Here is a 26,936-nt window from a genome sequence, read left to right on the forward strand (position 1 = left end):
TAGTGGATCAAACCGTTTCCAGAAGTGTTAATTCATTGTGATAGTCTGCAGCTATTACAAAAATTGAGAATCGTTAGAGACGATAATTAAGGCATGAACACATAAAGGATTAGAGAGCTAGCTACTTTCAAAAGGAACGGTTAAAGTAGATCATGTACGTACTGATAAAGAATTAGTTAATCCTTTGACGAAAGGAATTACTAAAAAGAAAGTCCTAAACACATCCAATAGGATGGGACTAATGCCCAAAGGTCACAAGTGATGGTAACCCGACCTACATGACTGGAGATCCCAAGAAATAGGTTCAATGGGTAATAACAAGTCACAAGTGATAGAACATGCTATGTTAAAAGTAAGAAAACATGATTCCTGCAGCGATAGAAGGATGAGATAATAGAAACTCTTAATGAGATCTATACTCTATTTGGAGTGGAGTACATAGCTACAGGAGTACTCTTGATAGACTCACCTATACGAATGTGGAACTAAGGGCCGGTTCCTATGGGATTCGGGGCAGAATACCTAGAGCGTTCGTTAAAACCGGGATACACGTGCAAGGCCATAAACGCACGGGCTTTTAGAATACACCTTATGAAAAGGTTTGTGTGTGGGTTCTATGTCTGAGATAGAGTTCAATGCTGTAAGCAACTCTTGTTAATCAGAATTTTACTCGCTATGCAAAGGTTCAAGTTGTAGGCGACACCTTTGTTTCCTAGCAAATCTTGTGGAGACGTTTTTGACGTTACTTCTGAAACCATTTTTTAAATTCAAGTGGGGGATTGTTGGAACATGTGTGGAAATTGAGTAAAAAGACTAAACACAAATTCCCATGTTGGGTAGAACTAGTGTTGTGTGAATTGAAAAAAGTGGAAGTCCCACATCGGATGGAACACACACATTAGTAGTGTTTATATAGTGGGGGTGTACCTCTAATTAATGGGGGTACATAAGCACTAGAGAAAAATATATATTGATATATATTTTATTATTTTGAAATGATAAATTAAATAATTAATTTAATCATTATTAGAAAGTGCTTTCTTAGTCCCCAAGTTTTGCTAAAATATTTTGGTACATAATATAATATATTTTTGTACTAAATTTAATATATTTTAGTACTCAATTAAGATATTTTTGTACTAGATCTAATATGTGAATTACTTAATCGCAAAGTAATATGTTACTTGTTCCCAAAGTTTCTCATATTACTTGTTCCCAAAGTTTCTCACTTATTAGTTGTGAATTTTCCCTATAAATAGAGAACTCACACTACAAGAAAAACTGCATTTTGCGACCTTTAAAATGACAGATTGCGACTGTTAGAAGGGTCGCAGATGTACAATTGCGACCCTTCCCCAACAGTCACGGATGTTGGGGTCGCAAGTGTCTTTTGCGACCTTTCATAGAACAGCCGCACCAACTGCCGCAAAAGGCACTGCGACAGTTGCTAAGGGTCGCAAATGAGGAGATTCAAATGGATTTCAAGGGACTTGCGACAGTTGGGGAAGGGTCGCAGATGCATAAAATTTATTTATAAAAAAAACATTGCGACAGTTTGCAAGGGTCGCAGATGTTGAGTTAATTTAAAAAAAAAAAATCAGTTTTTTCCTGAATTTTTAATAGAACTATTTACTAATAAAAAAATATATAAAACTAAAATAATTCATAATAAAAAATATGAACAAATTCATAAACTAAAATATGAATTTTACATTCATATAAAATACAAACAAGTGATACAATAAACACAGATTACAAATTTGAATGACATGGGCAGTCCAAGTAACCATTCACTTTCCTTTCTCTCGCAAAAACTACCACCTCTTCCCATCACCTAATGAAAAAGCACAAACTCTTTAGGGTATAATGAAATTTGTACAAACAAGATATGATATTACCATTGTCACTAATAATTATTTCATATCAAACACACTATCTTCAAGTAAAACAACATTAACTAAAACATTTAATGGTATTGCTAATTCAATCAATATAATCTAATGAAATGTACTCAATAAATAAAAAGGCATTCAATGATTAAGAAATTTCAAAAATTGAATGTCACAGATGTCGATGACTGCATATAATACAACTACCCAAATATATAATGAATATTAGGAAACCATTGTCATAACAAACAAATAAATCAAATTATTCCAAGTGTAAACTAGAAACTAACTAGCAGAAATCTCTGAAAACATAACGTTATAGGTAATCTATTAGAGCAGCAAAATATGTTGAACCGTAAACATTTACTTCATAGTTAGTCTTGGTTGGTGGTTTTAACTTTTTATGTAATGTTACGTACATGTTAATTCATGATTGATAACCCTATCATGGTTAGTGTGAAGTATATGATTACTATGTATAAAATAATTCAACAGTCACAGATCAAAATTATTCCACACTAAAAGATACATATTGAAATAAAAAATTGAAACTCTCACTAACAATGATGTGGTTTAAAGCTCAAAACATAACGAATATAAGGCAATTCAACCATGAGCACTTTAAAAAATAAAAAATCCACATTAACATTATAGCAATTCATATTACATTACACAGAGTTAAACTAGAGCAAGATATTGATTAAGGAGGAAAAAAAGATACTGATACTGATTAAGGGGGGGAAAAAAGAGAATTTGAAACTCACATAGCATCTCTTGTGGACGCAGCTTCATCATCAAGAAGTAAACCACGCTCATCCTTGTAAATGTTTGACAGCCCAAAAGAAAAGTTAAATGAAATGACTGACACTATCTAGATCTATAAGTGCAGGATATACCAGAAAGGTGAATGCAATCTGCACATGACAAATTGTTAAAAGACATTTTCCCCATGTCTATAAGAGCATATAACAATATAGCATAAAAAAATAGCAAACAGAAAATGAGAAAATATTTTAAGCAACCTGAATGGCCAAGATCAGCAAACATAGCTTTTGAGCCTGCACACAAAGTCAACACATAAGGAGTATGTCATAAAGTAAAATAGATTTACTACAGAAGTTTTACAATGCTTCCATGTGAAAGCTCAAATCTATTGATTTGAGGGCATAATATCTTGCTTTGATTTAGTGAAAGTATACTAAATTTGATACTTTAAGGGAAATAATGATAGATAAAGGAGCAGTGCAGAATTTGTTCAAGTATATATCCAGAGAACTTATTCCATGTCTTAATTAAATCATATTACTTTTGACTCTGAGGTTTCTCAAAAGATGCCTCGGATAAAATAGTATTCCGTCTTACAACAGTACAAGATATGAATATTTATAGATAGATATAGGTTTTGGATTTAAAGAATAAGTAGGAGAATAGCACAAAACATTATTCTACTATATAAATGTATGAAATTTCTTCTCTTTACCTGTTATACAAAGTAATATTCCACCCAAAGACAGCCATCCACTTATCCTTGTCTTTTTCAAGAACTTGAACATATAATAAGGCGAAAGAGCTTTATATACATGCGGATTCCAATTGAATATATTATATACGCCAAGTGTGCTAATGCACAGTAGCCATGTCAGCACAATTGGAGCAAAAAAGAACCCAACCTTATGTGTACCATAGTGTTGAAGTGCAAACAAACACACCAATATGAAGCTAGTGATGGGAATCACAGCATCTGCAAACAAAAATCATGTGTACTGACCAAAGATATTGACCACTACACTGCTAACATATGTATACACTTAATTTTTACCTTAGTGGGTTTCATTTCAGACCAAAGATATTGACCAAAACTGTTATCCTTAAATGAGGGAAGGGAGCCAATCCAAAGATATAATTCCAAATAAACAAGAGCACAAAGGCAAAGAAAGTCACTATTTCCTACATAATGGCTCTGCTAACTCATAACTTTTGTTTTTTTATTAGATTTTATGAAAAATTTCTTTTATTTTAGTAGAGAGAAAGATGAGGGAGGATGAGAGAATGGTCATATTACCTATCAATTTCTTTTGAGAAATTCTTCTTCTTCTTTGATTCAGCTTCTTTTTTCAATTGTTCTCTGCGCCGAATTCTCTTATTCAACTCAACTCTAGTCACTTTCTTTGTTTTAATGGGCCTGTCAAATAGTGATTCAAACAATACAAATACATGTTTAGACATTACTGGGTTTAGAAAAAAATACGCTGCAGAAATATATTACTAGTGGATCTATTTTCCAGTGTTCAAAATGAAATTAAGCAAGACGTCAAAATGAAATATGTGAAAGAACATACTTCTTTCAAAAAAAGAATACCGGCCACGTGGTCTCCATAAAATAAAAATTTATACATCTAAGAAGCTTAATTTAGCCTTCATTAGCTAACAACGTGCATTTGCATGTCTGAATTCAAATTATACATGAAAGCTTGAGCAGGAAAGAAATGGAATGTAATTTATATGACTTGATTGGTAATGTAAAGTGGTAAAAAAGAAAGTATTTAATCTGAGAGAAGCTAACTAAGTTAATGATATCTTACTTTTTCTCTAAAGCATCATCTTCATTTTCAACATCATCTTTGAAAATACTTTCATCATCGTCACTCTTCTCCACATCAAGAAAATACATCTGGCCAAAAAACCAAGGTTACCTAATTAGCAGTAATAGAGACTGAAGACGTATGGAAACAAATTTATAGTTACAGTAGCTACTTATTATGTATACGAAAAATAATGAAACTCACATCTTCTTCAGTAATAGCTTCTCCAGCAGGAACAGTTAAAGGCACCGGTTCAGGGCCCAATTCATTTCTGTAGACTTTAATTATTTCTTCTGCAACAGCAGTAGCTAAAGTATCCTGGTTAAACAATACAGTTCTTAAAATTCTTCATCGTAAATCATAACAAGTGCTAATCTTCTCATATAACCCAATCTCACTAAATAAGCTCAAATAACCCTATCCAAACATACCCTATAACAAAAAACAATTCTTATATACAAGCTTATTTAATTCATAACAGCACACAAATAATTACAATTGATCATTTTCCAAATTTCATTACATAAATTACATCTCAACAGAAACCTCTTAATCAACTAATTTAAACGAAATTTTTCATAAAATCTAATAAAAATACAAAAGTTATGAGTTAATAAGAATAAACCAGAATGAACTGTGGCAGCTGTGTTGTTTTGCCACAGCCTGTCTCTCCCGAAACTACCAATAGCTGCACTAACACCAGTCAAATTTTACTGAATTCTAGAATGAAAATTACAACTAGAACTATAGAATGAACATGAGCAAAGAATTAACATAAGTTCAAACAGTTTGAGCATCACGTTGACAATTTAGTCCACTTCAATATCAAGCAACAAAGTTTGCCGTCTTTTAAATTTTCATGGAGATTTACAGATATAATTTTTTTAAAAGCATCTTGAAACAAATAATTAACTACCGTTAATAAGTCATATTCCATGAATGATAATAAATAGCTCTCCACACCTGATTTCCTTGAACTGCTTTCAGAAACTCAGACTTCATTTTAAATGCAGGAAGCTTCTCCCTAAATGATTTCATTTCCTTCAAACTACCACTTGCCTGCACGTTTTCAATACCGCATATGTTTAAAATACAGCATAAAGCAGTCAAATCGACGGCACAATAGATGCAGACAAGAGATACTAGATTAAAAGTCAAAATTCCTACTAAATGCTTCAATACCTGCTCCAGTTCCTGCCTTTCCTTGAGTGCAACACTGAGTTTCTCTTTTGAAGTATCAGTCTGTTGTGAAGAAGCAGAGTTTATTCAAACAAAATTATTCAAACCAATGAATACAATTTTCTGAATCAAAAACTTGGCATCAAATCAAATTTAAAGCAAAGGTGAAGGACCACATAAATCAAAAAACCCAAATCAGAAAACCTAAAATTTTAAATCACAAAATTAGCATCAATAAAATCAATTTAGCAAAGGTGATTCACTAACCTTTCAGAGCAATAAAATCAACGGTGATGGATTGTGGACTGAGTGAGTTGGAATCTGAATCTGATCCGATTGTAGCACCGATTGTAGCAATAAAATCAACGACTGGACTGATTGTAGCACCGATTGTACCACCGATTCAAAGCTAGGTTAGGGTTTGGGAGTGAGAAGAATCTGAATCGGTGTGTAGGCTAGGTTGGGAGTGTGAGAGAGAGTGTGTGTGAGTGAGTGAGTTGGTGAACGAGGAAGAGGAACGAGTGAGGAGCGAGTGTGGGAGTGAGGAGATGAACGAGGAAAAGGAATGAGTGAGTTGGTGGTGAGTGGGTTTGTGAAGCTTGAGTTTGAGATTTGGGGGTTTTGGGGGAAAGTGAGAAAGCGGGGAATGAAATTTTGGGTAGAGGGTGTAAATGAAGTTGGAACGTGACTTTTTAATTCATTTAAAAAAGAAAACCTGCGACAGTTGCCCAAACAGTCGCAACAACCGTTGCAAATGTACATTTTGAGGCAGTTACAAGGTAAGGGTCGCAGATGAAGTGTCGCAATTTGCAGTTTTTCTTGTAGTGTCACATAGTGCATTCCACACACCAAAGAGTTTCATTGAGTTGTCGGAAACTCTTTCTCTCTTCTCCCTTTCTTGACTTGTGTTTGTTGGAACAAAATGTGTTTAACAATGAACCTTAAAGGGTTTTGATGATAACAAGGTATTAAAAATTGTAAATTGGACTAGCTAATATTTGTTCAAGTGTACAGGACCATAATTATAAAGTTACATCATCATTGGTTCTGAATGAGCAAATAAAGAGCTATGGAAACAACAAAAATTTGAAGCTTGGACGCTCCTGAAGGCAACTTGCTACTGAAGAGAAAAAGCGCTCCTGAAGTCAAGCTGCTCCTGAAGAAATAGCGCTCCTGAAGTAAGCTGCTCCTGAAGAATAGTGCTTCTGAAGACAAGAGGTCCAGAAGCCACATCATCAGAAGCTGCGTCATCAGAAGCTGCAGAAGTCATATCATCAGAAGCTGCCTCATCAGAAGCCATTTCACCAGAAGCTGAATATCAACTGGATTTGCAAAGAATCAAGAATTCAAGAATTATCAATGCAAAAGCTGTCTATTGGATTCGAAAACACAAACAAAGGATTAGTGGAGTTTGCAACGGTCATTTCAAAGGTGTTTGAAGGCGTGTGTTTGCAATTTGGACGAAAGCGTTGACATTGTACGTTGTACGAATTGTACAACCACGTTCTCCACTACTCTGTTTTGTGTCCGCGCTACAGGACAAGAAAACAGCTCCAGAATACGGTTTCGCCTGCATAGATGTTCCTTTGGATAAGGAATGGATTTCAAATTTGTTCTTCATAGGACAACAGCCAAATCAGGCAAAAGATTATTGGTGAAAGATTAAGCTTCAACAACGACTCTTTGGTGTGCTGGCAATTTCACAACGTCTCTCTCACACCTCTATATAAAGGAGTGAAGACCTAGAGAATTGGTAATGCAAGAACGCTGAACGAAAGACTCACAAGATTTTCACAAGTACCAAACCTCTGCTGAAATTGTTCTGCATTCACTTAGAATTTCTGTGTCTCAAAGTCATATCTTAGAAATTCTTAAGTCCATTGAGTCTGTATCTGATTTGTATTGTGAGCACCTCTGATTGTATATCAAGTGTTCAACCTTAAACAATTTTCTGTGTAATTTTGTTTAGTTAGGAAGTCTCTTGCAGTTATGCTTGAGCAGGAAGTCTCTTGATTGTGTTCTTGAGCAAAGGAAGTCTCTTGCTTGTGTGCTTGAGCATTGGAAGTCTCTTGCTTGTGTGCTTGAGCATTTGTAATCAGATATTACTCATAGTGAAATCTCCTTGGAAGTGCAAGGGGGACTGGACTACTTCCGGATTGTGGAAGGAACCAGTATAATTGCTTTGTGTCGTTCTTCTTCTCTCTCTCTCTGTTTTATTCCGCTGCATTTAGATTCTGATTATCACTTCAGAAGCTGTCTCACTTAGCTTCTGATCAGTGTGTTCAGTTTTTAGGAGAAACGAAGAATTTTTCTAAAACACAATTCAACCCCCCCTTCGTGTTTTTCTCACCTTCAATTGGTATCTATAGCCTTGGTCTGTTGTGTAACACTTAACCGTGCAACAGTCAAAGATCTGAGAAAAACATGACTACTCCTCCTCCTAATGGTTCTGGTTCTAGTGATACTAGCTATAAAAATGTTTCACATGATTATAGTGATAGTAAGAAAACCAGTATTGGAAAAATTCCAAAGTTCAATGGAGATGCTGAAGAGTTCTCTTGGTGGAAGACCAACTTTTACAGTTACATCATGAGCCTAGATGAAGAATTATGGGATATTCTGGAAGATGGTGTTGGTGATTTAGTCCTTGATGAAGAAGGAGCTGCTGTGGATAGAAAGAAACATACTCCAGAACTGAGGAAACTTTACAAGAAGCATCATATTATCAGAGGAGCTCTTGTCACTGCCATACCCAAAGCAGAATACATGAAGATGAGTGACAAATCCACTGCTAAAGCTATGTTTGCTTCTCTCTGTTCAAATTATGAAGGGAGCAAGAAGGTCAAAGAAGCAAAGGCTCTCCTGCTTGTACATCAGTATGAGTTATTCAAAATGAAGGATGATGAAACTATTGAGGAGATGTACTCAAGGTTTCAAACCTTAGTTTCTGGTCTACAGATTCTAAAGAAGAGCTATGTTGCTTCTGATCATGTAAGCAAGATTCTCAGAAGCTTACCTGCCAGATGGAGACCTGTTATACCCTAATTTTGGACCTAAAAATACTAGTCAATGTTCCTTTTCTTGCATTTCAAGTTATTTAAACTATCTCTGATCAATTGCATCTTTCTCTGCACTTCATTTCAATTTCATTTGCAAAATTTACATGTAAGGGCATTTTAGTCATTTCCTATGTCAAATTTTTCTCAGTCTTTCAAAATTTTGTTTTGAGTCCTTTCAAATAGGTTGAATAAGTCTTTGTTTCATTCTATGTCAAAATCCATTCCAAAATTTGCATTTGAAGTCATTTTAGGTCAGTTTTGCCCCTAGGGGCATTTTAGTCTTTTCAAGTGTCAAGTCACTGTTTAAATCCTGAAAAATTGTCTCTGAGTCTTTTAATTTTTGCTTGTGTAAGTCTTTGATTCAATTCCTTGATAGAAATCCTTTTAAAATTTCATCTGAGTCATTTTTAGTCGTTTTTTAGCCCCAGGGGCATTTTGGTCATTTCACACGAAATTTCGGCAGAGAGGTACTTTAAAGTACCTCATTTAGGCCATTGGTTCGTTTTAAGTCCGTTTTGTCAATTTTAAACGTTTCACTTTACGTTTAGTCAATTTTACCAATTTTAATTCAATTTTATTTTTCATTTTTTGCACTTTAGTCCTCTAAGTCCTAAAGATTTGCATATTAGTCCTTTTGGTTATTTTTCTTTTCTCTTTTCCAACCCTTTAATCTTTAATAATTGCATTCTGGTCCACTTTTCTTTTTTGTCCCATAAACATTTTTAAGTCAATTTGTCTAAATTTTTGCAGTCCAGTCCTTTTCCTAAAATTGCAGGTTAGTCCCTCAAAGTCCAGAAATTGCACAAAGGGTCCTTAAGCAAATTTTCAGTCCAGTTCGAGTCAGTTACAAGTCCAGAACAGGTGGCAAGCTCTCATTGGCCACCAAGGCCACATGGCTCCCTATAAAAGGAGCATTCACTGCAATGTGTCAGAGGTCACCACACAATCGTTGCCAACTCATCAGAATAGAATCACCAACCCATTGCCACGCGCGCTACGCGCCACCATAACAAACCCTAACAAACTCTTTCAGCCCTTACAACCACCGTAACAAACACAATTCAACACCAATTTCATTCCAAATTCACCATCAGAAACACAAAAATCAACACAAATTTTCAGAAATCATTTCAATTCAACGAGTGTTCGTCAAAAAAATTCAGTTGAATCCATACGAAGTTCTCAGAGATTTTTCTACAAAAAATCTTCATCATTGAACCATTATTTCATCCTCTTCTTGCAATTCAAGCTTAGAGCGATCACAAAAAGAGGATTCAGAGAGAGAAGAAGAAAGATCGAAGCAATTGTGAATCAGTGAAGAAGAAGAAGAAGATCACCGATTTATTTTCGGTTCCAGAACTTACCAGAAGCTTCAACAAGGATCTTTTGTTCGAATCTCCAAGAAAAAACCAGGTAATCTTCGAAAAAACCTCTTCGTTCTCATCGCAAAAGCTCGACGAAGCTCAACAAACAGAAATAAACGGTGGAGTTGAAGAAGAACTTCGAAAGAGATTCGAAGAACTTCGAAACGAAACCCTAAAGATGTGAATCTTCAAAGATTCACCGTTTATTTCTTGAAACGAGGCCTATAATCATCATAAGTAGGGAAAAACACTTCAGTTTAGGGTTTCGTTTCGACATATTCAAAAAGGTTTCAAAAGCTTCGAAAACGAAACCCTAAGAGACAGATCTGAACATTTTAACCGTTCGTTTGTAAAATCAAGATCAAATTCATCACTAGCAGAAAAGATAGCATAGATTAAAGCCTCGTTTCAAAAAAGTGCGAAAAGATTCAAAGAAAATCTGAAGACCGTACAGTTGAGCTTCGATCTACATAGATCTAAGAGTCCTTTGCAATTTCTGATGCTTGATTCATGCTTAGATTAAAAAACGAACGGTAGAAAGTCTTAGATCGTAAAGTTTTGATGAGTCTAGGGTTTCATCGTCGCCGGCGGTGGCTGTTTCCGCCGGAGAAGACGGTGGAAAGTCTAGAGAGATGAGAGGAGAGAACGAGAGAAGAGAGAGAGAGATGTGTTAAGAATGAGGTCTGGACCGGTCTCATACCTTATATAAGGTGTTGAACCGGTCCGGTTTGTTTTTGACTCGGTCCCCTTGCATCTCCACCGTCGGATCTAGGTCAAGTGTTCCTGGATCAATCCTGCGTTCCACAGGCTTCCTGGTGATCCAGGATCCATTTGTGTTTGGGTTGGGCCTTAAGCCCGTTTCTTTTTCTGTGTTTCAGTGTTTTTTTGCTATCTTCATGCTTTTGTTTGATAATCACACCCCTGGCATGCTTGGAATATTTTAGAAAATTCTAGGAAGATTTATAGAGTTTTTTTAGTACTTTTGTGATGTTTTATATTGATTTCATGCTGAAAAACTTAGCAAAAAAATATATTTGAAGCTTTTTCTTATTCTTGTCAAACTTAGCAATTTTCTTGCCAATTTTTAGCCTAAAAATCCTTTAAAAATTCTAAAAAATTTTCATACACATTTCTTGATGACTTTGTGGTGTTTTTGTGTCAATCTTACATAATAAAAATTGGTGAACATAATGTGGATATTTTTCTTACTATTTTGTGGTATTTTGTGCTAAAAATGAATGGAAATTTACTTGATTTTAATCCAATTTGCTTAATGAATTTTGGTGACCTATTCCACTTGATTCCATAGGATTTTAGCTACTGTTTGTGTTTAATTTTGTTGCATAATTGTGAATTTTGGTTAGTTACTTGGCTTACAAGTCATTGTGTAGTTAAATAATGTAAACATGATTAAAATTTGCTCTAAAATGTCAAGTAAACCATGTAGCCTTAATTCCCACTTCAAAACTTGCTTCTAAACCTTTAAAATGTAATTGGAATGTGAGAATTATAGGTTACTTGGTTCTTGCATTTTATGAGCAAATTTTAACCATGTTTGCACTTATTTTCTACCTTTTACATTCTAATATTTCTCTTACTTCATTTCCTTTAATATTGTCATGTGCTACTAACCATTTATTCATTGTTTCATATTCATCATAAGCATCCTCATTGCATCCCATTTTCATCTCTATTTTCTTCTTGCAATATAATTTGTACCAAAAGTTAGAATGTAAACACTTAGGAAATTTTGTAATATTCTTTCATGCTTTTAATTTCTTGGCAAAGAGGCCATAGAATGTATCTAGGGTATGATGTAAAGGACAATGGACTCTAATGATGTACACCGACACAAGCACCGACACATGCACACACACCACTATAGCTAGAATATGCATGTTTAGATGTATGTTTAGGATTGTATGTTTAGATGAATGTCTAGGATTTATACTTAGAAAAAATCAATTTTCCAAAAAAATATGAACAACATCACTCAAATATTTTTCAAAATAAACCTTGGGATCAAAATCCCATTGAGTTTTCCTTTTTCATTTTCTTAATCAAATTTCAATGAAAAATAACCATACTTAGACCACATTTTGCAAATAACTAATCCCACCTCACATTTTCCAATCTCATGCCCTTGAGGCCTCTTTCTATTCTTCAAACTCCATTTTCAAACTTAAAATCAACCAACAAAACAAAAAACATTTTTGAGAGAGAACTACGGTGGATTTGATCCCTTAAACGGGTACGTAGGCAAGGAACAAAATTCCTTCAATTCAACTAAAATAAAAATCCAAAAACATCCTTCTCCCTCAAATTCTTCACTTAGAAACTCTTAGGTTTAAATAACATCTTTCAAAATAGCATTTAAAAATAAAGCGCGCGCGTAGAAATTAAAGACGGTTCCTATAGGTTACTATAGTCGTTATGGGTGCCTAACACCTTCCCGTAGCGAAAACAACTCCCGGACCTCGATTCTCAAGGGTTTTGCTTACTTTTTCCCTTCCCAAGAAAAAATAAGATATCACCGGTTAAAAGGTTCAAACGTAATCAATGTTTGACACCCGAAAACCAAGATAAAACAGCTGGCGACTTCACTGGGGAGATTCGAGAGTTACGCCTAGTCTTCATTTCCACGCTTGCGCTTGTATTTTTACTTGTTTCTTTTACTTGCTTTCCTATGTGAATAAATGTTTAATTTCTTGCAAACGTGTGGGGTGAGAATATCAAAAGTCCTGCGCCCGGGCTGAGTGAACTTAGGATTTAGGAGGGATATAATCGACAATTCATTCCGGGGGTTGCCTCGTGTTTTGGATTATGCGATCAATCCCACATAGCTGAGGCATTTTGGGGGTGATGTTGTCGGCGCGAGTTGTCGCGTTTAGGCACTTTACTTCTAATTGTTCTATGACGCTATGAACCGTAGATAACCAAACCCATCCATGGCCATTTTCTAGGACGTAGTGCGGAGACTAAACCGAGTGTCGTCTCGAGTTTTAGTCGTCACGCGATACTACACTCAAGTTAGACCTTCTTATGTATAATCATGGCGCGAGTGTTGTCTCGTGGCACCATGAGATACGTCGGAGAGGTTGCAACTTGGGAACCTTTTTAGAACCCGGTTACTATTATCCTAAAACCCTAGTTTCACCGGACACCGTGTCCACCCATGACTCCTCGACTTTGAACTTCAAACCCACCATGTTTTCTCCGAACTTGAACATAATCATGCATTCATGCATACATGCATACATGCATAAACTTTTTGTCATGCATTGTTATCGAAGGGCTTAGACAAGTTGAATTCGTAAACATTGTAGGCATGAAGATGACTAAGTCCTACAAGTTCAAGGAAGTGGATTTGGCTAGTTTGAGGGATTTGGCACTCAAGATTGAGGATCCGACTGGTTTCCGACACCGTTACGGGGCTTTACTTCCTATTCTCCATACTAATGTGGATGAGAAGCTTGTGCACACTCTAGTGCAATTCTATGATCCGGGGTATCGGTGCTTCACTTTTCCAGACTTTCAGTTGGTGCCTACTCCAGAGGCTTATTCTTCCTTGACAGGTTTATCTATTGCTAAGGGGATACCTTTCTCAGGGCCTGAAAATCCTCTTCCTCCATTGGTTATTGCTAAGGATCTCTATCTCAAGACCACCGATGTCTCCAAGAATCTTGTTACTAAGGCACATATCCGAGGGTTCACTTCAGAGTATCTTCTTGGGAAAGCCAACCTCAATACCACTCGTCAGGACACTCTTGAGGCTATTCTTGCACTTCTCATCTATGGGCTTATTCTCCTTCCGAATCTTGATGGCTTCGTGGACATGAATACTATTATGATCTTCCACTCCAAGAATCCGGTTCCTACTTTGCTAGCTGACACATACCATGCTATTCACGATCGTTCCAGCAAAGGTCGTGGATACATTTTTTGTTGTGTGCCTCTCCTCTATAGGTGGTTTATTTCACACCTTCCGCAGTCTTTCCACGACAATCCGAGGAATTGGTCTATTTCACAGAGGATTATGGCTCTCACTCCTAATGAAGTGGTTTGGCTCACTCCCGCTTCTAGGGTCAAGGAAATCATCTTTGGTGGTGGAAAGTTTCTTAATGTACCTCTTCTTGGTACCCGGGGTGGAATCAACTATAACCCGGAGCTTGCTTTGCGACAGTTTGGTTTCCCGATGAGAGATAAGCCCATCAATCTTGCTACGGCTCCTTACTTCTTTCACTACTCCAACGCTCCCACCGGAATTAGAGAAGATTTCATGCAAGCTTGGACCAAGCTTCGGAAGAAAGAGGTGAAGCATATGGGTGTGAGGTCCGGTATTGCTCATGAGGCCTATACACAGTGGGTGATAAGCCGAGCTGAGGAGATTGGTATGCCTTACCCTTCTATGAGATATGTGTCTGCATCTATTCCTACCATGCCTTTGCCTCTACTCCCACCTACCCAGGAGATGTATCAGGAGCATCTAGCTATGGAGAGTCGGGAGAAACATCAGTGGAGAGCTAGATACTATGAGGCTGAGAACTTGATCATGACTTTGGATGGAAAAGGTGAGCAGCAGACTCATGAGGTCTTGACACTGAAGAAAGAGTTAGCTAAGGCTAAGAGAGAGATTGAAGAGAAAGATATACTGCTTATGAGGGACTCCAAGAGAGCTAGGGGGGCCCGTGACTTCTATGCACGATACTGTGACTATGAGTCCGACTCTGAGGACGACGCTTCCACTTCCTATGCTTGAGGATTTCCATTTCCTGTTGTTATTTCCATTTGTTTATGTTGAAACTGTCTCGTAAAACTATATGTTGGTTGTTGGTTTCCCGTTTATGTCAATTGTTGTTTGGTAATGTTTACAAGTTTATAATTTGTCTAGAACCCTTCGATAACGCAAAAAGAGTCTTTTTCACATGCATTAACACATTTCATGCATCATATGCATTCATTGGCTACAAAAAACTTCTCTCGTGCTCATTGCCTCCTGGTTTTGTCCGCCGCAGTCTGAAAAGTGGCTCGTGTTCGCAAAGTCTACCAACCGGATAGAATTCATCAGACAAGGTTTCACAAGAGAAGGATAATGGCTAACTTTGAAGAGGAAAATGCTCTGCTCCGGGCTGAATTGGCTGCTATGAAAGAGGACTTGGCTAAGGCTCATGACGCCATGTCCGCTATGATGGCTTCACAGGAACAACCAGCCACTTCTGTTCCAGTTACTGCTGAGGTGATTCCCTCTATCCCACTGTCTACTGTGGCTACTGATGCTCGGTTTGTTATGCCCAACGGCCGTCCTTATGGCCTCCCACCATTCTATTCCCCTAATACTGCTGCTGGTGTCTCTGGTTTTGCTGGTCAAGGACAGATCCCTGTGTCCACTGTTATGCCTCAAGTAACCACTGTTGTTACCGACCCTATTGCACACACTGTGCAACAGGTGATTGATGTTGATACTCCGCGTGGACAAGATCCCGCAATGGAAGCTATGAAAAGACAGTTGAAGGAGTTGGCTGGAGAACTCCGTGAAGTCAAGGCTAGCCGAGGAAACAATGGTGCTCCTACTAAAGCTCGTGATCTGTGCTTGGTATCCCGATTTGAGATTCCGAAGAAATTCAAAGAGCCAGAATTTGACAAGTACAATGGGACTTCTTGCCCACACAACCATGTCATCCGGTATGTCCGAAAGATGGCTAACTATGCCGACAATGATGCACTGATGATCCACTGCTTTCAGAGTAGCTTGACAGATGATGCAGCAGATTGGTACACTAGTCTGAGCAAAGATAACATCCATACCTTTGAGGAACTTGCTGCTGCTTTCGAAGGTCAATATGAATTCAATACCCGTCTGAGGCCAAACAGGGATTCTCTCAAAGCCCTATCTCAGAAATCAGATGAAACATTCCGTGAATACGCTCAAAGGTGGAGAGGGGCAGCTGCCCGTGTTTCTCCTCGACTTGATGAGGAAGAGTTAACACAGACATTCTTGAAGACTCTGAAGAAGGAATATAAAGAGAGAATGATAGTCTCTGCTCCAAACAACTTCTCTGATATGGTTACAATGGGCACTCGTCTAGAAGAGGCTGTCAGAGATGGTATTATCGTCCTTGAAAAGGGTGAATCTTCAAACAGTGCACCAAAGAAGTACGGTAATGGTCATCACAAGAGAAAAGAATCTGATGTGGGAATGGTGTCGGGTAATCCATCTGCAGCAGCCCTGCAACTACCTTTGCCCTATCACTACATGCAATACTCTCAGCATCCTTTCTTCCCACCATTCTACCAACAATATCCTCTGCCACCGGGTCAACCACCAATGCCCGTCAATGCCATTCCTCAGCAAGCACAACAACAACCTCCTGCTCAACAGCAACGGCAGCAACAACAGGGTCCCCGACCCAAGCCTTCTTTTCCACCAATACCGATGCGGTATGGTGAATTGCTCCCAACTCTGCTGGCCAAGGGGCACTGTGTTACGAGACCAGGCAGACCTCCGCCCGATCCATTGCCTCCCAGGTTCCGTCAGGACCTAACATGTGAATTTCATCAGGGTGCTCAAGGCCATGATATTGAAAATTGCTTTGCTCTGAAGTATATTGTGAAAGATCTGATAGAAAAGGGACGGTTGACTTTTGAGAATAGTGTTCCTCACGTCCTTGACAACCCGCTTCCAAACCATGCTGCTGTCAATATGATTGAGGCCTTTGAAAGGGTTCCTGTCCATCAAGAGGATCCCAGGCTGGATGTCCGCAATGTCGTTACTCCCTTGGTACCATTACATGTCAAACTTTGCCAGGCTTCTCTGTTCAATCATGATCATGATTCTTGTTCGGAATGTCTGCAGAATCCTATGGGCTGTTGTGTTGTGCAAAATGATATCCAGAGCCTGATGGATGACAAGTATTTGATTGCCAGCGATGTATGTGTGATTGTACCAGTGTTCCATGATTCTCCTGTTGAAAGTGCAAAGAATGTCGAGCCTCTGGTGATCAGGCTACCTGGTCCTGTACCTTATACCTCTACCAAAGCAATTCCCTACAAATACAATGCAACCATGATTGAAAATGGGGTGGAAGTACCACTCGTATCCCCAGCTACAGTTGATAACGTTGCTAGTGAAATCACAACTCTGAGAAGCGGAAAGGTCCGTCCACCCTTGTTTCAAAGACAGGTGGTCACACCCATTGCTACGGTAACTCCACCAGTTGCTCCTCCTGTTGACAAGAACACCGGCCCAGCGGGCCAATCTATTGAAGAGTCCAATCTGGACGAAATCCTGAGGCTTATCAAGAAAAGTGACTATAAGATTGTTGACCAGCTACTACAAACCCCATCAAAGATATCCATCTTGTCTCTGCTCATGAGCTCGGAAGCTCACAGGAGGGTGTTAATGAAGATACTTGAGCAAGCCTACGTTGACCACGAAGTCTCTGTGGATCAATTTGATGGGATAGTGAGCAATATTACTGCCTGCAACAACTTGGGGTTTGGTGATGATGAGCTCCCCGAAGCAGGGAAACGCCACAACTTGGCTCTACATATCTCGGTGCACTGTGGGTCTGACCTGATATCCAACGTGTTGGTAGACACTGGATCATCTCTGAACGTAATGCCCGAATCAACGCTAAGGCAATTGAGCCATCATGGAATTTCTCTGAGGGGTAGCAGCTATCTGGTTAAAGCTTTTGATGGATCCCGCAAAGATGTCCTCGGGGAAGTGGACTTGCCAATTACCATTGGTCCCGAGACATTTCAAATAACTTTCCAAGTCATGGATATCAACGCCTCTTACAGCTGTCTCCTCGGAAGACCATGGATCCATGACGCAGGAGCAGTCACATCCACTTTGCATCAGAAGCTCAAGTTCATGAGGAACGGTAAGGTTGTCACTGTATATGGTGAGGAGGCATTTCTGGTTAGCCAAATATCATCGTTCTCTTGTGTTGAAGCAGGGTCCGCAGAAGGAACGTCGTTTCAAGGATTGACTGTTGAGGGTGCAGAGCCCCGGAGGGCTGGTGCTAGCATGGCCTCATTGAAAGATGCCCAGAAGGCTGTCCAGGCAGGGCAAGCTGCTGGCTGGGGCAAAGTGATTCAGATCTTAGAAAACAAGCGTAAAGAGGGCCTTGGATTCTCCCCGACATCTGCTGTTTCAAAGGGAACCTTCTACAGTGCTGGGTTCATCAATGCTATTACTGAAGATGCTGCTGGAGGTGGTTACGTGCCTACCTTTGTTATACCAGGAGGCACTGTGAGAAATTGGGAAGCCATTGATGTTCCTTTAGTCATGCATGCTTCCATGTAATGTGTTTTGTTGCTCATGTTTTTTGTTTTCAAAATAACAATCCTTTCGCTCTGCCCAAGGCGAAAGTGATATCTTTGTAAGGGCGTGTTTGTTTCGGCATTGCCGTTAATCAATAAAAAGTTGTCGTTTTTCTCACGACTCTTTGTTTTTTACTTTTTAGTGCCTTTTTTCTTGGAAATAATGGTAATGCCAGAAAAAACCAAAACATTTGTTATTTTCTTATTAATTTCAAAAATCTGCATGAAAAACTTTTTCTAAAAATCATCCCAATCATATTATGCAGATTGAACCATAATAAACCCGTTGAACACAGTGACCCTATGGTTCCTCCAAATTTTGAATTCCCTGTATATGAAGCTGAAGATGAGGACGATAATGAAGAGATACCATATGAGATCACTCGACTGCTTGAGCAAGAAAGAAGAGCCATTCAGCCTCACCAGGAAGAGATTGAACTCATCAACCTGGGTACTGAAGAGAACAAGCGAGAGATCAAGATTGGTGCTGCACTTGAGCCAGAAGTGAAAAGGAAGATCATTCAGCTTCTCCATGACTATCCAGATGTCTTTGCATGGTCCTATGAAGATATGCCGGGTCTAGATCCCAAGATTGTGGAACATCGGATACTGACAAGACCTGAATGTCCTCCTGTCAAACAGAAATTGAGAAGGTCTCGTCCAGACATGGCTCTTAAGATCAAGGCTGAGGTGCAGAAGCAAATTGATGCGGGTTTCCTCATGACAGCTGAATATCCTGAGTGGATTGCCAACATCGTACCAGTACCAAAGAAAGATGGGAAAGTTCGAATGTGCGTGGATTACAGAGATTTGAATAAAGCTAGTCCAAAAGATAACTTCCCATTGCCTCATATTGACGTGCTTGTTGACAGTACTGCTCAATCTAAAGTGTTCTCCTTTATGGATGGTTTCTCTGGTTATAATCAAATACGAATGTCTCCCGAAGATAGAGAAAAGACGTCCTTCATTACTCCATGGGGAACGTTCTGTTATAAAGTGATGCCGTTTGGCTTGATAAATGCTGGTGCTACCTATCAAAGGGGTATGACCACTCTGTTCCATGATATGATTCACAAAGAAATTGAAGTATATGTTGATGATATGATTGTAAAGTCAAATGATGAAGAGCAACATGTTGTGTATTTGAAAAAGATGTTTGAAAGATTAAGAAAGTACAAGCTGCGGTTGAATCCTAATAAGTGCAAATTTGGTGTAAGATCTGGAAAGTTGATAGGCTTCATTGTCAGCCAAAGAGGCATTGAAGTTGATCCTGACAAGGTCCGAGCCATCAGAGAGATGCCGGCCCCTCAAACTGAAAAGCAAGTCAGAGGTTTCCTCGGACGTCTGAATTATATTTCAAGATTCATATCTCACATGACTACTACCTGCGGACCAATTTTCAAATTGCTCAGAAAGAATCAGCCTGTTGTATGGAATGATGAATGCCAGGAAGCTTTTGATAGCATTAAAGAATACCTGTTGGAACCACCTATCCTTGTCCCGCCAGTGGAAGGAAGGCCTTTGATTATGTATCTGACAGTGTTGGATGATTCAGTGGGTTGTGTTCTCGGTCAACAAGACGAGACTGGTAAGAAAGAGCATGCTATCTACTATCTGAGCAAGAAGTTCACCGACTGCGAGACTCGGTATACAATGCTTGAAAAGACTTGTTGTGCCTTAGCCTGGGCTGCCAAACGCCTGCGTCATTATATGGTGAATCATACAACTTGGTTGATATCCCGAATGGATCCAATCAAGTATATTTTTGAAAAGCCTGCTGTTACTGGAAAGATCGCACGTTGGCAAATGTTGTTGTCTGAATATGATATTGTGTACAAAGCTCAGAAAGCAATCAAAGGAAGTATCCTTGCTGAGCATCTTGCTTGTCAACCTCTTGATGATTACCAGCCAATTAAATTTGATTTCCCTGATGAAGAGATTATGTATCTGAAAGCAAAAGACTGTGAAGAGCCGCTGATCAATGAAGGGCCAGATCCCAATAGCAAATGGGGATTGGTGTTTGATGGTGCTGTTAATGCCTACGGTAAAGGAATCGGAGCCATCATTGTAACTCCGCAGGGGCATCACATTCCTTTCACTGCTCGAATAACTTTTGAATGCACAAACAACATAGCTGAATATGAAGCATGCATCTTGGGCATTGAAGAAGCCCTTGACCTGAGAATCAAACATCTTGACATCTATGGAGATTCTGCACTTGTCATCAATCAAATAAAGGGTGAATGGGAGACTCATCATGAGAAGCTGATCCCTTACCGTGACTATGCAAGACGCCTATTGACATACTTTACCAAGGTTGAGCTGCACCATATCCCTCGGGATGAAAATCAGATGGCTGACGCTCTTGCTACCTTGTCTTCCATGTTTCGTGTCAATCACTGGAATGATGTGCCCGTAATCAAAGTACAACGTCTTGATAGACCCGCTCATGTGTTCACCATTGAAAATATGCCAGATCAAGCTGATAGAGATGTGAATGATAAAAAGCCTTGGTATTACAACATCAAACAATTCTTGCAGAATCGTGAATATCCACCTGGTGCTTCCAACAGGGATAAAAAGACTTTGAGACGATGGGCTAGCAGATTCCTTCTGGACGGAGAAGTCCTGTACAAGAGGAACTATGACATGGTCTTGTTGAGATGTGTTGATAAGCAAGAAGCCGAGAAATTAATGCACGATGTACATGACGGTACCTTTGGGACCCATGCTTCGGGCCACACCATGTCAAGAAAGCTGTTAAGAGCCGGCTATTACTGGATAACCATGGAGCGTGATTGCCACAAACATGCTAAAAGATGCCACAAATGTCAAATTTATGCTGACAAGATTCATGTGCCTCCACATGCCCTCAATGTTATATCTTCCCCATGGCCTTTCTCTATGTGGGGCATTGACATGATCGGAAGAATTGAACCAAAAGCGTCCAATGGACACCGTTTCATTCTAGTGGCAATTGACTACTTCACCAAATGGGTTGAAGCTGCTTCCTATGCAAATGTGACCAAGCAAGTGGTCGTCAAGTTTATCAAGAATAACATCATCTGTCGATATGGTGTTCCCAACAAGATCATCACTGACAATGGTTCCAATCTGAACAATAGCATGATGCAAGCTTTATGTGAAGAATTCAAAATTGAACATCACAACTCTTCTCCTTACAGACCTCAGATGAATGGTGCAGTTGAGGCTGCTAACAAGAACATCAAGAAGATTGTTCAGAAGATGGTCACTACTTACAAAGACTGGCATGAAATGCTACCATTTGCCTTGCATGGTTACCGTACTACAGTGCGCAGTTCAACCGGGGCAACCCCTTTCTCTCTTGTGTATGGTATGGAAGCAGTTCTCCCTCTGGAAGTGGAGATTCCATCTCTTCGAGTGATCATGGAAGCAAAGTTAACTGAGGCTGAATGGTGTCAAAGTCGGTATGATCAATTGAATCTGATTGAAGAGAAGCGTATGAATGCTATGACTCATGGACAGTTGTATCAAGTGCGAATGAAGAATGCTTTGACAAGAAAGTCTGACCTCGAGAATTCAAGGAAGGCGAACTTGTATTGAAAAGAAGGATAAGTCAGCAACCCGACCCAAGGGGCAAGTGGACACCTAACTACGAAGGTCCTTATGTTGTCAAGAAGGCTTTCTCTGGTGGTGCTTTGATTCTTACAAACATGGATGGTGTTGAACTCCCAAATCCTGTTAATGCCGATATAGTCAAGAAATACTTTGTCTAGAAAGAAAAGAACAGCGTGGTAGGTCGAAAACCCGAAAGGGCGGCCTAGGCAAAAATGCGCTTCCCGGTGGATCGAAAACCCGAAAGGGCGATCCAGGCAAAAGTTAGGGACAAAAAAATAAATATGAAAGAGCTCGCTGAGATTGTACGCAACTCAGGCAAGAATGAGCGCCTCGATGAGCCGAAAACCCGAAAGGGCGGTTCATGCAAAAATGAGGTTGACAATAAAAGACAAGTAACTATATCTGGCAAATCACCATCACCCCTTGGGACATCTGCAACTGTCAATGATCATCTTCATCAGAGGCTTCTGTACTTGTGAATTCAAAGTTTCTATGAAATGTAGTGGTCATCGTGTTCAATGTATCACCAACCAATAAAATTACCATTTTCCAAGCTTTGTAAATCCGTGAAGTCATGCCTTTGGCTGACTTTCACTCTTCTACATCAATTTGAGCCTTTCTTTTGTTTTGAAACTCTATTTTTCTTCCTACTCTCAATGCTATATACAAAATATTTCCTTTCCATTTGATAATGTTAATGTCTGAAACAAACATTTTTGAAAATTGAAAAATCTTTTTCTGTCTATTTTGAAAGCAAACCTGAGCAATAAAGTACATTTCAATGAAACATGCATGAATGAATGAATGTCAATGTCTATTTCAATACATGTTACAAGCAGGTTACTCCCCAGGGTGATCTGTGGTCAATGGCAAGAATGAAAAAACAGAATGAAAATGAAAAATCGAAAAAAATGAAAATGAAAAGCTCGCTAAGTTGAAAACCCGAAAGGGCGGCTTAGGCAAAAATGAGCACCCCGCTGATTGACAACCTATGAAGGCAATTCAGGCAAAAATGGGGCAATGAAAAGAATCTTTACTCCCCGGTGAATCGAAAACCCGAAAGGGCGGTTCAGGCAAAAGTGGGTTTGAAAATGAAAAATGAAAGAATGAAAAATTGAAAAAGCATTGACCACAGATGCGAACATCCAATGTTTACCCAGCACTGACACGCCTAGCAACGGCGACCTGTATCCAGGGACTTTCCAAGGGTCCCTCCTCTACAAGTTTTATTGCCCTCAGCCATGGTTTCGATACGTCTCTCAACGACGGTCTCTCCAAAGAGGTTTTTCCCCTATGGATATGTTGCAGCACGAGCCACTACGTGCCCAATCTTCCAATGTTTCATCTGCCTTTGTGAAAATTCTCTGTCAAACTGCCAATCAATCATGCATTTCAAGCATCCATACATGCATAATCATGCATTTTATGTGCTCATGCATCCAATGATCTTGCTATACCATACATACATGTTGCACATCCAACTTTCAACTGCCAAATTCAATGCAAGTTTCAACTCTCCAACTTCAATTCCAATCATGTCAACTGTCAAATTCGAAGCAATTTCCAATCTCCAATGTCAATTCCAATCTCAATTTCAATGTCAAACTGTCAAATTCAATTCAATCTCAATTGTCAAATTCAATGCAATCTCAATTTTCCAATCCCAATTTCAATTTCAAATGTCAAAGTCCGAAGCAATCTCAACGTCCATGACAATTCTAATATTGACATCCAATGACAATGTCAATGTCAATCTTTCAATTCCAATGTTGACATCCAATGACAATGTCAATGTCAATCTTCCAATTCCAATGTTGACATCCAATGACAATGTCAATGTCAATCTCATATTCCAATGTTGACATCCAATGACAATGTCAATGTCAATCTCATATTCCAGTGTTGACATCCAATGACAATGTCAATGTCAATCTCCAATTCCAATGTTGACATCCAATGACAATGTCAATGTCAATCTCCAATTCCAATGTTGACATCCAATGACAATGTCAATGTCAATCTCCAATTCCGATTCCTATGCCAATTTCCAACTCCAATGACAATTTCAATGTCAAATTTCAATTTCAATCCAATTCCAATGTCAATTTCCAATTTCAATTCCAATTTCAATGTCAATGTCAATGTCAATTTTCAATTCAATTTCAATCCAATTTCAATGTCAATTGCAACTCTCCAATCCAATGTCTATGTCTATGTCTCTGCCAATGTCAATTTTCAATTCAAATCAATGTTAATTTACTCTTGGGCCAACAAAAATGGTCATGTCAATTTTTCAACTCAAATCAATGTCAATTTACTCTCAATTTACTCTTGGGCCAACAAAAATGGTCATGTCTATTTTCAAATCAAGTCAATAACAATTTACCCTCAATTGGTATCTTGTTAAGCCAGACTTTCAATTGGTATCTCATTGCTGGTCAAGTGCCAGGTTCAATCCAAAAAAGAACCACTTGTACCTGCTTATATACCTATGCTTCCGGACAAACGGCAAGTTCGATAAGAACAGTTTGTACCCAGCTTATGCTTTGTTATCGGTCAAACGGCAAGTTCGATAAGAACAGTTTGTACCCAGCTTATGCTTTGTTACCAGTCAGACGGCAAGTTCAATCTGAAGAACAGTTTGTACCCAGCTTATGCTTTGTTATCGGTCAAACGGCAAGTTCGATCTAAAAGAACAGTTTGCACCCTCCCACATGACGTGGTGATAATCCAACAAGCAAGTTCGATCCGAAGAAACAGCTTGTATCAACCCTTTTGTCTATGTCTCCAGCCAAACAGCCAGTTCAATCCAAAAGAACAGTTTGTGTCTGCCTATCTGTTTGTATCTCCAATCAAGTGTCAAGTTCGATCCAAAGAACCACTTGCATCTGCCTATATGTCTATGTTTCCGGTCAAGTGCCAAGTTCAATTCCAAGAACAGCTTGCACCTATCTCTTGTGTCGTATTCCTTGGTCAAGTGGCTAGTTCGACCCAAAGAACAGCTTGTACCTTATTTTCTATCCCTAGTTTGTCTACCCTGTCAATGTCCACCTGAATCCCCAGTGACATGACAGGTTCCATAGACTCCAGTTGTTTGTCTTGCATTCATAATCAAATATTGCATAGCATTCATAATTTTGAAAATCAGAAAGCGTATTTTTACGTCCAAAAACAGTGCAAATGTTAATATTTAAGTATCTTCGTCCCGTCAACTCTAAGACTTCGTCTCTTGACTCTCCGGACAAAGAAACTTAAATAGGGGCAGCTGTTATACCCTAATTTTGGACCTAAAAATACTAGTCAATGTTCCTTTTCTTGCATTTCAAGTTATTTAAACTATCTCTGATCAATTGCATCTTTCTCTGCACTTCATTTCAATTTCATTTGCAAAATTTACATGTAAGGGCATTTTAGTCATTTCCTATGTCAAATTTTTCTCAGTCTTTCAAAATTTTGTTTTGAGTCCTTTCAAATAGGTTGAATAAGTCTTTGTTTCATTCTATGTCAAAATCCATTCCAAAATTTGCATTTGAAGTCATTTTAGGTCAGTTTTGCCCCTAGGGGCATTTTAGTCTTTTCAAGTGTCAAGTCACTGTTTAAATCCTGAAAAATTGTCTCTGAGTCTTTTAATTTTTGCTTGTGTAAGTCTTTGATTCAATTCCTTGATAGAAATCCTTTTAAAATTTCATCTGAGTCATTTTTAGTCGTTTTTTAGCCCCAGGGGCATTTTGGTCATTTCACACGAAATTTCGGCAGAGAGGTACTTTAAAGTACCTCATTTAGGCCATTGGTTCGTTTTAAGTCCGTTTTGTCAATTTTAAACGTTTCACTTTACGTTTAGTCAATTTTACCAATTTTAATTCAATTTTATTTTTCATTTTTTGCACTTTAGTCCTCTAAGTCCTAAAGATTTGCATATTAGTCCTTTTGGTTATTTTTCTTTTCTCTTTTCCAACCCTTTAATCTTTAATAATTGCATTCTGGTCCACTTTTCTTTTTTGTCCCATAAACATTTTTAAGTCAATTTGTCTAAATTTTTGCAGTCCAGTCCTTTTCCTAAAATTGCAGGTTAGTCCCTCAAAGTCCAGAAATTGCACAAAGGGTCCTTAAGCAAATTTTCAGTCCAGTTCGAGTCAGTTACAAGTCCAGAACAGGTGGCAAGCTCTCATTGGCCACCAAGGCCACATGGCTCCCTATAAAAGGAGCATTCACTGCAATGTGTCAGAGGTCACCACACAATCGTTGCCAACTCATCAGAATAGAATCACCAACCCATTGCCACGCGCGCTACGCGCCACCATAACAAACCCTAACAAACTCTTTCAGCCCTTACAACCACCGTAACAAACACAATTCAACACCAATTTCATTCCAAATTCACCATCAGAAACACAAAAATCAACACAAATTTTCAGAAATCATTTCAATTCAACGAGTGTTCGTCAAAAAAATTCAGTTGAATCCATACGAAGTTCTCAGAGATTTTTCTACAAAAAATCTTCATCATTGAACCATTATTTCATCCTCTTCTTGCAATTCAAGCTTAGAGCGATCACAAAAAGAGGATTCAGAGAGAGAAGAAGAAAGATCGAAGCAATTGTGAATCAGTGAAGAAGAAGAAGAAGATCACCGATTTATTTTCGGTTCCAGAACTTACCAGAAGCTTCAACAAGGATCTTTTGTTCGAATCTCCAAGAAAAAACCAGGTAATCTTCGAAAAAACCTCTTCGTTCTCATCGCAAAAGCTCGACGAAGCTCAACAAACAGAAATAAACGGTGGAGTTGAAGAAGAACTTCGAAAGAGATTCGAAGAACTTCGAAACGAAACCCTAAAGATGTGAATCTTCAAAGATTCACCGTTTATTTCTTGAAACGAGGCCTATAATCATCATAAGTAGGGAAAAACACTTCAGTTTAGGGTTTCGTTTCGACATA

General features: G+C 38.7%; 1 protein-coding gene across 7 annotated transcripts; it reads right to left on the reverse strand.

Moving 5' to 3' along the window:
• Nucleotides 1–1,662: 1,662 nt before the first annotated feature.
• On the reverse strand, nt 1,663–6,408 carry LOC146915152 (uncharacterized). Of its 7 annotated transcripts, none has more exons than XM_085717686.1 (10): nt 5,918–6,334; nt 5,639–5,713; nt 5,435–5,530; nt 4,676–4,789; nt 4,472–4,560; nt 3,952–4,071; nt 3,370–3,509; nt 2,912–2,947; nt 2,654–2,706; nt 1,663–1,834 (listed from the first exon to the last, which is right to left on the reverse strand). In XM_085717686.1, exons 3-9 carry the CDS (start codon nt 5,507–5,509, stop codon nt 2,702–2,704), a joined length of 579 nt encoding a protein of 192 aa, XP_085573812.1. In that variant the 5' UTR covers nt 5,510–5,530; nt 5,639–5,713; nt 5,918–6,334; the 3' UTR covers nt 1,663–1,834; nt 2,654–2,701. The 7 variants fall into 7 exon arrangements, with proteins under 7 accessions (XP_085573812.1, XP_085573809.1, XP_085573811.1 ...); XM_085717683.1 differs by having other exon boundaries at nt 2,654–2,803; XM_085717685.1 differs by having other exon boundaries at nt 5,654–5,713; nt 5,918–6,326.
• Nucleotides 6,409–26,936: the final 20,528 nt, after the last annotated feature.

Source organism: Medicago sativa, chromosome 6 (assembly GCF_051527215.1).
Source record: "Medicago sativa cultivar Bolivia chromosome 6, Bolivia_mono, whole genome shotgun sequence".
Taxonomy (NCBI): domain Eukaryota; kingdom Viridiplantae; phylum Streptophyta; class Magnoliopsida; order Fabales; family Fabaceae; genus Medicago; species Medicago sativa.

Excerpts from the sequence above, each read along its gene's own strand:
- LOC146915152 (XM_085717683.1), bottom strand. The coding sequence starts at position 5,509 with ATGAAATCATTTAGGGAGAAGCTTCCTGCATTTAAAATGAAGTCTGAG. Across the intron at positions 4,072-4,471 it reads GATGATGCTTTAGAGAAAAA|GCCCATTAAAACAAAGAAAG; the intron begins GTAAGATATCAT and ends ACTATTTGACAG. Across the intron at positions 3,510-3,951 it reads TTCTCAAAAGAAATTGATAG|CACACTTGGCGTATATAATA; the intron begins GTAATATGACCA and ends ACTGTGCATTAG.